Source organism: Copadichromis virginalis, linkage group LG15 (genome assembly GCF_057382275.1).
Source record: "Copadichromis virginalis isolate Kocher_CV1m ecotype Utaka linkage group LG15, C_Virginalis_male_GT1.1, whole genome shotgun sequence".
NCBI classification, from domain to species: Eukaryota; Metazoa; Chordata; class Actinopteri; order Cichliformes; family Cichlidae; genus Copadichromis; species Copadichromis virginalis.
This window is the reverse complement of record NC_140632.1, coordinates 14076918-14088465: the sequence shown is the minus strand read 5'-3', so window position 1 is coordinate 14088465 and position 11548 is coordinate 14076918. Positions and strand designations below refer to the sequence as shown.

The 11548-nt window shown below is 40.4% G+C and overlaps 1 protein-coding gene across 2 annotated transcripts; it reads right to left on the bottom strand.

The window, feature by feature from the left end:
• Positions 1-544: 544 nt before the first annotated feature.
• On the bottom strand, positions 545-9098 carry nrbp1 (nuclear receptor binding protein 1). 2 transcript variants are annotated; one of them, XM_085432078.1, is made up of 19 exons: positions 8817-9098; positions 8525-8711; positions 8020-8278; positions 7802-7924; positions 6182-6283; positions 5982-6071; positions 5836-5876; positions 5589-5683; positions 5423-5506; positions 5277-5335; positions 4961-5059; positions 4751-4883; positions 4080-4170; positions 3860-3910; positions 3455-3590; positions 3226-3279; positions 3053-3116; positions 2297-2352; positions 545-2209 (listed from the first exon to the last, which is right to left on the bottom strand). In XM_085432078.1, the coding sequence occupies exons 3-19, from the start codon at positions 8248-8250 to the stop codon at positions 2114-2116; spliced, it is 1605 nt and encodes a 534-aa protein (XP_085288204.1). In that variant the 5' UTR covers positions 8251-8278; positions 8525-8711; positions 8817-9098; the 3' UTR covers positions 545-2113. The 2 variants fall into 2 exon arrangements, with proteins under 2 accessions (XP_085288204.1, XP_085288202.1); XM_085432076.1 differs by having other exon boundaries at positions 8525-9098.
• Positions 9099-11548: the final 2450 nt, after the last annotated feature.

Sequence of the window (11548 nt, the reverse complement as noted above, 5' to 3'; positions counted from 1 at the left end):
CTTTCGGTGAGGGTTTTTTTTTTAATTATTATTATTATTATTATCATCATTTAAATCATCTCTGTTGTGTACATGCTTAAAGTTGATCACAGAATAAAAATCTTTTTAAAAAGACAAGCAAAAAAAAACCCTACTGGACTGGAGATTGTGACCCTTGGAGTGGTTGTAAAATTGATTCAGTGGGAGTTTTTAAACAGAGCTGATTTTTAGTTCTCTGGGAATGTAGAAGTAATGAGAGTTCAAAAATGCAGAAAAAAACCAAGGCGATTTATAAAGTATTACATTCCATCCATCTATCATATACTTCAAGGGCCTGTAACTTGGAATAGTGTGATAGGACTTCATGAGATATGCCAAAATTATGCAAATAAACCAGATTTTAAGGAGGTTGGGTAGGAAGCACTGTTGAGTCCCCATGGAAAGACCAAGGCAGATAACTTTAACTCTGGTCTGAGCACAAATAAGAATGATGATTTTTCTATTATTTGCTTATTAGTTGATCTGTTTGTTATTGATAAAAAGAAGATGCCACACAACAATATCATTAAGTGCTGACAGTGTAATTTTTTTTTATTTCAGGAAGTGAAAAAAGAGGGTAATGCAGAGACAGAGCAGTGTCCAGCATACAGTGCACAAGATGTTTACAAGCATGCCAGGCAGCGCCACACTCGTCTCTCACAGTAACAGGCCCTGTCACAGCATGGAGACACCGAGACTGGATCACCGACTGAATTTCAATCTCTAAATCTTAACTTCCGGTTGGTGTACACGAGAAACAAGCCACAGGACATCTCCCAACAGGATACAGAAATGTGCAAACTAGCAGAGAGATCCCCAGACACTTAACAGATAAAGAGCGGTCTGAGCCAATTAGCTGAACTTCTCAAAAGATTTTAGCTCCGGTATCCATGAAGGAAACCTATGTCAGAGCTACTCGAGCTAAAGGTTGATAGGCCTAAGCTGACACAAGTCTCTACATGGTACATTATCAGAGTAAATCTTTAAAAAAAAAAAAAACCTAAACAAACTCCAGAAGCAAGTCTACCGCATGCATCGGTTTCCATTTAGGCATGGAAAAGCATACATGCATTCACCAACCTCAATGATGATCATCCATCACATGCTTAAAACACTAGAGGAAGCCCACATGGAGCGAACAAACACCCTGTTTGTAAAATGTCACCTACAGACAACTTTTCATTAACCTAACCCCGACTCATAAGTGCTGCAATTCCCTACTTATAGTAGCTGGACCGCAGTGAAGCGGTGCCACCTTTTTGTTGTGATAAATAAGTGTGTGATTTTAAAGAAAAAGGGCAAGTAAAAGCATACATTCAAACACCCACCGGCCTTAGTGCTGGAATTGAAGTACAATACACACTGAGAAAAAGATGTAACACAAATAAATAGTTTGATCTTTTGAATATTTTTTTATCTGTAGCTCTTTCGATTGTTTTTCAGCTGCATTTCATGAATATGTTGCACAATTTCAGATCTGTAAAGTAAAACTGATACTCGCTTGATGCGATTCAGCCTTCCAGAAGTGATACAAGATACGATGATTCCTCACTCACTGCTCAGGACACAGTTTAAAGGACCAGACAACCAGATTTAACCCTACATTACCATCTCTCACACACACACACACACACACTCACACACAAGACAAAGTTTTTCCATACAGACAACTATTAAACAGTGTAAAGTGAAAAAATGTTTAAAATACAATTTTAACACTGACTTAAGGAAAATACTTTTACCACCCCCTTTTTTATTTTCTTGCTTACCTCTAACATTTCTTCACTACTTCAGAACTGAAAGAAATAGGCCAAACTGTGAAAACATTTGTATTTTCCATTGCAACTAGGATTTCCTCTTAATAGAGAAGCAGATGGCTGTATTTGGTGGGAAAACAAAGTGATCTAAAGCAACAACCACTTAGTGGCAGCTTTTCCCACTAGAAGATACAAGAACAGGCTGTGGGATCTGCAGTCAGACCAAGGCTTCCTCCTCTGTCCTCGCAAAGGCTTTCCTGCAACTCGGAGGTGAAGCAAAAGCTAGTCCCGCTGTAAATGGATGAGGAAGGCTGAAAGAAGGCCTGGCGACTCCTCGGCTATGAGGAAACAGTCACCGGATTGAGCGAACCATTCCGGCTGTAAAACTTAGAGAAGGCCTCTTCGAGAACAGATGCGAGTCGAGGCTGATCGCCCTGAAATGAAAAGGCAGTGAGCTCAAAGTAATCTTTCTAATTGTTCTCTGATAGCAGTATGTGGTAACTTCACGGATAAAACCTCACCTCACTGATAAACCCCAGCTGAACGAGCTCCACAGCTAGCTCCTGCACGTTCTCATCTGAACAAAAACACAATATTTAAATAGTGATAGGGTTACAAAGCATTTAGATGCCTACTTTGTCCTGTCCTATCGTTTGTAACAGTTGCATCACCTGAGAAATGATCAGTGCCAAAGTCACAGGTTACAGCACTCAAATTAGATATTTAGTTACTTTTTCAAATAAGCATTTCATCGCTTAAGAGGTACCTATGTGCAGCTTAAAATAGTCCACCTGCACTACCTACAAAGCCCACAAGGGGGCCACGGCCCACACTAAGAAGTGAATGCAGAGCAGGCCGAACAGACTGGACAACATAACCAACTTGCGCAAGCTAACTGAAAAGGGGTGTTTATTTTTAGTGGGCAACACTGTAACATATCGGATGACTTTTAATAGTGTGACGTATAAAGTTACTTTTAAAAGCAACATTACCCAGCACTGCTTATGAGTGCAATGTAAGGGTAGCAATGCAACAAATATCAGCAGCAGATCGTAGCAATATTCTTTGAGATAGTGTGTATTTAAGTATTTTTTTGGGGGGAGGGGGTTTCTAAATCGTAGTATCATTAGTATATCTTTAAGTTCTCTGCTTTGAGTTAAACCTCTACAGCAAACCTGTGCTCCCTTGAAAAAGCATTTAAAACCATTTTCTCACTTGTGAAAGGCATGCAAAAATGAAAGCATGGTGAAATATTATTCTCAAAACAAGACACTCACTTGGTAACAAATCACAGCTCAAGTGCCTGTTCAGTTTGTCCTCAAGTTTCAACAGCAAGGTCAGCTGAAAGTAGAATGAAAGCAGTCCATTCAGAGTTCTAACAAAGCACGTTCACATGTAGTACAGATGTCGTTACTTCATCACTCAGCAGGTTGGCAGAGCTGTGACTTACGTGATGTTTCGTGCCCTCGTCAACAGGCTCAATATTACACTGCATCTGAAGGACCTTCAAGGACCAAAAGGAAAACTGTTTAATGCATTGACAGGTTGGGATTAAAATGATTTCAAGTTTTTATTATTATTATTTATAAAGGAAAATGCTGATAAAGACAACAGCCGTGCATTATCATTTTATTTTTATGGTATTAAAATCTATGTAGAGTAGTGCTTTCTGCTCTTACCTTCCTTGTCTCAAGCTCTGCGGGTTCAGGGGTCGGGGTTTTGACCGATGGGGGAACTATGGGTGACTTCACAGCCTCCTGCTGGGGTTGCTGAGGACAGGGGACCCCAAATGCAGTCAGAGGGTAGATTCCATTCCTGTTAAATCAACGTCAAATGTAAGCCACCACAGCTTTAGTTAAAATGTGGCAGTTGCACATTGCTCAATGCATCCAAAAAAGCTTTTACTGAACACACAACAAACACAACCACAGCTTCCTGTTTTTGATTTCAGTGCAGCGGAAACAACTCTCATTTCACTTTCCTTAGCCGATTTTGCCAACTGATCCAAGCTTTAAAGTGAGAAAATTTATAACCAACTGCAAATGTGTTAAAAACTGCATTTGCATTTCCAGCTGTTCTCTTACCTTACATCTTCCAGAAATTTGTCCAGCTCAAGAGCAGGAAACTGGGAAAGCCTGGAGCAAAAGAAAGACTATTATTTCCACTCCAGTAATTAAACAGTCAGAAAACTTTAGACATAGTAGGACTTAATGAAAGGCAATGATGATAAACTAAAGATGATCAAATCACAGAAATCATCAAATCTCCACAATTTACATTTCCTACATTTACACTCAGACTTACTTCATCTGAATCCCCTCTTTGCCCTCAACGATAACCAGGTTAGGGTCCATGTTCTTTGTCATCTCTTCTAAAGCATTTTCAGGAATCATGTCTGAGGTAAACAGAGAAGATCACTATTAAAGAAAAACACCGATCAATGATAGTTAGTTTTCCAAAATAAGAACAACATTACAGGCAATTTGTGTGACTGTGCTTAAGTCTTCAAGTCTTTGTGCCTGCAGATTGCATAACAAAGTATTTTGGCATACGATGGAAGAGTCATAATGACTGTAACTGCTAACCTGTTCCATCTCACTTATTTATGGTTTTAAAAAATATTGACTATTTGTCCTTTAAAAGCTGCGGACATCATTTCAAACTGCTTATGTTACTGCAATAAAGTCTAAGTATAGATATTTGGTAGGTGTGTTAGTGTTTTATTGGGGCTCTGCTGAGCAGAATGCCCAGTCGATGCTGCCAAAACAGCAAGCTTGAAGAACAGGGAATCAAGTGCATTATTAAAGTGAAAGTATGTGTTTATAAAGGATCAGATTTTCCGTCCGTCCGTCCGTCCGTGTGTGTGTGTGTGTGTGTGTGTGTGTGTGTGTGTGTGTGTGTGTGTGTGTGTGTGTGTGTGTGTGTGTGTGTGTGTGTGTGTGTGTGTGTGTGTGTGTGTGTGTGCTTTGACTCACGCTGGTGGCTGACAATGCAGTGTGCAGCCAGCAGCTTCAGTAAGGGCACCTCAAACAAGGCCTGGTGAAACAGCAGCTCCTTGGCTGTGGGTCGCTTACTGGGGTCGACCTCCAGACACTTCTGGATAAACTCCTGAAACACACGCAGGTTATAAATCTCTCTTCCAAACAGCCACGAGAACTTTAGATGCTTGCTTGCTCCTCGCTCACCCGTTGCAGCGGGTCCTCTAAGGACTGAATGGCACTGTTTATGGCTTCTTGGGACACATAGGACGAATCTCCGTTACTTTGGATTTCCAACACAGCCATCTGAGCAAGTGAATGGACAAAGGAGAGATTCATGAAATAAACAGGAGCCTTCAGTCAACAACAGTCGCTGTTATGGTACAAAAGAAGGATTTTTAAGACAGAAATAACAGGTTGAGCATTCACTGCTTTTGGTCTTCAGGCAAACTGCGCTCATATTACCACAGTAACAACAGAGCAGGTGACTAACAGCTAGGAGCAGAAAAAGGCATCGCCTCACCTCTAAGGCGCACATTCCAAAGGAATAGATATCCACAGCTGTGGTAACATTGGCAACAGCTGAAAGCAGACGGAAGCCTAATCAGTATCACAGAAACACAACTGCACACCTCAGCAGCATAAAACGATACACCCGGAGGACCTCACCTCCATATTCTGGAGCAAAAAAGTGAAGGCTCTTCTGCTCTTCTCGGCAGGTTTTCACATGGTTATTGATAGTGTCAGGAGCAACTGAAGAAAAAAAGAAAATAACAGTGAACATCTTCAACACAGAAACCAAACCAAACTGCTTTAAACGATCCGTGGAACCCACCTGAGCCAATTTTGATGAGGCCATTGTGCTGGATGAAGATGGTGTCACAGGTGAGGTTGCCATGAATGATGGGAGGTTCACATGAGTGCAGGTAACTGGAGAATAGCAAACAGTGGTCAAAAATAAAAACCAGGACCTTTGTACCATAGCTAACCTAATAAAGCTGTAATAAATGTATCTCATATTAGTGTAGCAGTGAATCATGTCAGTGCCACACCACACAAATACTGTGACAGAGAACACCAACCTGAGAGCAGAGAGGATCTGTGTGCACCAGCGCTTCCAGGCCTGTCAGATAAGAACAACAAACAGAGAAGTTAATATCTTTAAACATGATTTTTAATTAACTGTGTTTGATCTCTCAAATGTATCAACATTTCAAAATCCACCCACCTTTTCATTCATTGTCTTGTGGTTCTTTTTTGTCTTCTTCAAAAACTGTTTGAGGCTTCCTGAGGACATGTATTCAGTGATGAAAATAACCTGCAGACAAAAGACAATGTTGAATTCAAATAAGAATCCAGGCCATTGTGCCGGTGTTTATATCATTTGATGAAATGATCAAAGAATAAAACGATGAAACAAACTCCTACCCTCGCTCTGTTTTCTTTGACATCTGCCCAGTACTTATGGAACTTCACAATGTTCAAATGCTCCAGCTGGATCAAATTGTCAAACACGGCTTTGACTTTTTCCTTTGGTAAAAACAAGAAAAAAAATGAAACACTTTACTCATAAATGAAAAATCCCATATGTTCTTGTTTTACTGCAGACAAGTTAAAGAGTCAAACAGAGTCTAAACAATATTAAGATCCAAATCTTCTTAGCATGTTTGGACAGTATGCCTATTAACCAAAAGGTTAATATGCAAATTCCACAGTGTTAATTATCTTGGACTAAATCCACCCCTGGAGACAAAATTAGAATGAGAGAATCTAAAAATCTTGTTCCTCAAGGTATTTTAAAAAAACATAAACAAACGCTTTGAATCAGATGGATCATTGCGACAAATATTGCAGAGGCGAGATTGTCTGCTAAAATGTGATTTCAAATATGTTGAACTGCATTTTATGAAGGAGTTAGATATAAAATAAAGAAATGACATGTTTGGTGAGTATCCTAACGTGCTGTACCTACATTATAATCAATCTACTCCTTTTTTGGCCCTTAAAATATCTTTATAGAACTTTGATGTTATATTTGTTACAATTTCCACTGCCCTCTCGGCCAAATGTCTCTTGAAAAAGACATTTATATAACAGTCACTTTGCCAAAAAAACCCAAAAACAATTGCAGCATCTACCTTGTAATAGCAATGCTCTTTGTGGCTCAAAATGACTTAATATCACTCATGAGAGGTATGTTTGAGATAGTTTTGCCACAATCCTTTTTTGGGAATTACCATAAATCACTTTTTGGCACAACAGGAAGGAGAATCCAAAGTAGGCTGGAAGAAGACGGCCTGCACTTCTTCACTTTTCCAGAAAGGTAACCAAATCAATCAATCATAGCTCCTCATATCACGATGGACAAAGTCCGAATTCTTTCTGACTTTTTTAGTTAAACAAGAATTTGATTTGCTGCCCATAATTTTGTGACCTGTAGCATAAAACTGTCATTGCTGTTTCCACCACTGACTCCAGGTGTCGCCAAATCAACCAGCACTGAAATCTTTTTAGACAGCAAGTTTGAATCAGATTGTACTGTTCTGTTCTTGTAGTCCACACACTCCCTCCCTTCCAAATTTCTGATTTGTTTCTGCAACTACACGGGTACAGCGTGAACTCTGCTATGTGTTCTGGTCACAATGAGTCCAACAACTTGCCTAAGGAGCTTAAAACCAAAGAGGAAAAAAGCAGCAGTATTACAGAAAAGAGAGCAACAAATCCCATTAAAAAAAAGCCTTAAAACCATTGTTAGGCTGTTTTGTTGCTTCCAAGTATGCTGTTAGTTCCAACAATCATATAACTGACCATAACTGTGGTTTTTCCTGCATATACAAAAGAGGTTTTGGCCATCAATCAAGTTTAAATATCAGTTTTGTTTATGAGATTGCCAAAAAGCAGTACAGAAAGCAGAAAAATGCACAGGCTTCTGTCGAGTAAGGTGACAGAGACCTGCACCATCACTACATATAGGTCAATCGTGGTTACATGCACAGTCACCCTGTGCTTTAGCTGTATTTTACCACACCGGCCTCGCTCTGCACCCACCTCTTGCAGTTTGAAATTCTTTCTTTCCGAGAACATGACCTCATTCCACACCACCTCGACTCCTTCTTCTGTGTCCATGGCCAAGTAAGCATTATCAATCCCAGGCACATTGCGCTGATTCACCTTTAGGGGAGTAAAAATAAATACATAAATAATGCACCAGGTGTTTATCCAAGTTAAGTTTGTGGAGAAAAAAAAAAAACTGCCCCCCTCCCTACCTCTTCTCTGCGTTTCTGCCAGCGTCCACAGGGGCTCTCCTCCAAAATCTCTGACTCATCCTCACTCTCCTCTTCCTCATCCTCCGTGGCAGCAGTAGCAGGAGGCTGGGTCACCATGGACACCGGCGGAGACACGGATGACACACCTTGACCTGTGGGTGCAGCGGCCGCGGACTCCGGCTTCACTTCCTGGACAGTGTCCGGGGCCTGCTTGCTCTCCCCCTCAGACATCTTCCCGGTTGTGAGGCCCAGCAGCCCGCTGCAGGACACACAAAATGACCCACCGGAATATAAACGCCACACTACATGTCATTTCTCATCTGCTGGGGCTGTACGACTGTTATTAGAAAGCTAGCAAGGCAACAACATGTAACTACGTGGTGGCTGTAGCCGGCTAATCTAGCTGCAGGTGAAGAGTCACCGTGGAGACTTTGCAACAGGAAGTTAGCTCCAACGGGAAAGGCCACAATAAGTCACAACTATGAGCACAAACACATGGACATACATGTTATAGATGGGAGATGAGACGATGCCAGCTCCAGTTTAACAGACTCCCGTCGCCGAAGAGCAATCCGGGCCGGAGGTTTAGCTCTGTCAGCTGCGAATCTTCAATGTTTCTCGGCGGAGTTGCAGCTAGCTTTGCGGAGCTACGTTGCGAACTTCAACGACAGCAGACACAGCTAACGAAGAGTCTACGAGACACCCAGAACCTTTACTTTACTAACTCTGACATTAAACGTCTGTCACTGTTTGTACTTGCTAGACCTCGTCAGTCGGAGCAGTCCTCCGCCCCTTACCTCTTCTCAAGACTCTTGCTAATGTGAGCTCTGACAACAGCCGCTGGCAGTGCGAGTAAACGTCACAGCACCACAGTCCTAAGTGTTGATTAAAGCATCACGACCATCACAGGAGCTCAGCACAGGAAGCACGGGCAGGCTAACCGTACCATTATCGTTATATCCTCGAACACAGTGGCTAACTGACTTGAGAGCTAGGTTAACATTTAGCTAGATATGATGGCGACAACTTCCAGATGCACACTGCACTACGAGCTCGGGCACGTCAAAGCCGTTGTGGGTTGCCAGATACAATGCTTTGAATCCCCCTTCTCGGGAGTTCAGATCGTTCCCACGTAACTTACACGGTGTTGCCTTCTTCTTGTACATTTATCCCACTTCACTGTTAAAAAATCAAGCTGATTTTAATAGCAGACAAAATTACACAAAAAAGGGGAAAACATAGTCTTTTAAGTGATGATTTACTAAAGGAAAAACAAAAACGGGACGTGTGAAAAATGAATTTCCCCCTAAACATAATTTTTTTTGTGTCACACTTGGTACAGTACAGCTTTTGGGCTGATTAGCAATAAGTCTTTATCATTATCATCAAGTTAAAATTGAGCATCAGAATGGGGAGAAGGGGATTTAAGAGACTGTTTAAGTGAGTGTTTTCAGGATCTGCTGGGATTTTCCAAATCAGCTACCTCTGGGGTTTACAGAGAATGGTCAGAAAATATCCAGCAAGAAGTTAAGTATTTGTATCCAAAAGTCAAAATGATAAATAAGTCAAATTTGCAATATTTGATTTGGTAGGCCATCATTTTACCTGATAATTTTAAGACAGTTAAACATAATCAGTTTGATTTATTCATGTAAAGGGAGCCACAAATGAAGAAGAAGATTTAGAAGGCATGAATGTCATAATGCTTCGTTATCTTGTGCAATACTTTTTGTAAATAGTACCTTGTGCAATACTTTTTGTAAATAGTCAACAGTGCAATAGACTCAATACTTGAAATGTGCAATTCACTTGTATTTTTATTTTTTATTCCTATTTATTCTATTTATCCCCTTTCTATATTTTATTTATATTTGTCTCTGTATTTATATATGTGTGTGTGTGTGTGTGTGTGTGTGTGTGTGTGTGTGTGTGTGTGTGTGTGTGTGTGTGTGTGTATATATAACAGTTCTGTAACTGTAACTTTGGTCGTTGCTGTGCTTTTTTTGGAAGTCGAATTTCCCAGAGGAACCCACCCGAGGGATTAATAAAGTTCTATCTTATCTCTTATCTTATCTTATTAAAGGACTGGGGGGGAACGCGTGTTTCTCTCAGACCTGGCAACCAGTGTTTAACGGCCTTCCTTTTTGTATTTGTTATGGGCATTGACTGACAGACATGTAGGCCAACTGAATAGTGAATGCCGGTGAATGGTTGTCTTTGTCAGCCAAATAAAACCATTCACAAGGAAGTCAGTGTTATTGCGTTTGTTTTACCGCTAGGTGTCTTTTCAGTCTACACGACTAATGTTGAATTAAACTGGGTTTAAATTGAGTCCAAATTCAAGCAGAACACACCACTTAATTTGTTTTTTAATTGAAAATGTTTACCTCCTGACTTTTGACTTTGTGTTGTACATAATTAGGTTTGTGTAAAGGTATTAAATCCAAAATATTGTAGAGTCTGCATTAAATATTTATTTATAGATAGTATAACAGCCTTTTCTGTCGATATGTAGATATTTGTGTAGTATTATGCTGCATTTTTAATATTTTGTGGTTTCAAGGTAAGATAAAGTTACAAAAAATGTGAACTCTAAATTCACAGAAATATTCCAGAATAATTCTTCCTCACTGCCCATTGGCTGGATGTATGTAAATTTAATTACACTCACTGGCCACTTTGTTAGGTACACCTGTGTAACTAACTGATTTACCATGCTGACAATGACCTGCTGAAGTTCAAACTCAGCATCAGAATGGGAAATGATTTAAGTGACTCTGATTGTGGCCTGGTTGTTGGTGTAATCGCTGTCGTTTACAAAGAATGGTCTGGAAAAGAGAAAATATCCAGTGAGCAACGTTTTTTGGGTAAAAATGCCTCATTGATGTCAGAGGTCAGAAAGAGTATTCCCAGAGCGCTTTGAGGTGTCAGATAACCACAAATAACCAGTCACTGCATCCAAAATATAGAGAAGAACATCATTGAAGAACACAAAACATACAACGTTGAAGCAGATCAGATTTGTTCACGTTCACCAAAATTGGACAATAGAAGACTGGAAAAACAATGTAGCACCCACTGAGCATCATTTCAACACCACAGCCTACCTTAGTATTGTTACTGACCACGTCCCCCCCTTTATGATGACAGTGTTCCCATCTACCTGGCTACTTCCGGGAGGATAACTCATCATGTCACAAAGCTCAAATGATCTCAAACTGTTTTCTTGAACATGACAATAAGTTCACTGCACTATAATAGCCTCCACAGTCACCAGATCTCAATGCAATATAGCACCTTTGGGATGTGGTGGAAGAGGAGATTCACATCTCTCCTCACATTGCAACTGTGTGATGTTATCATGTAAATATGGACTAAAGTCTCTGAGGAATGTTTCCAGCACCATGTCTCATCTATGCCATGAAGAATTAATGCAGCTCTGATGGCAAAAGAGGGTCCAACCAGGTACTTGCAAGGCGTACCTAACAAATTGGCCAGTGAGTGTATCTTTGACTGTTGTATGAAAGTA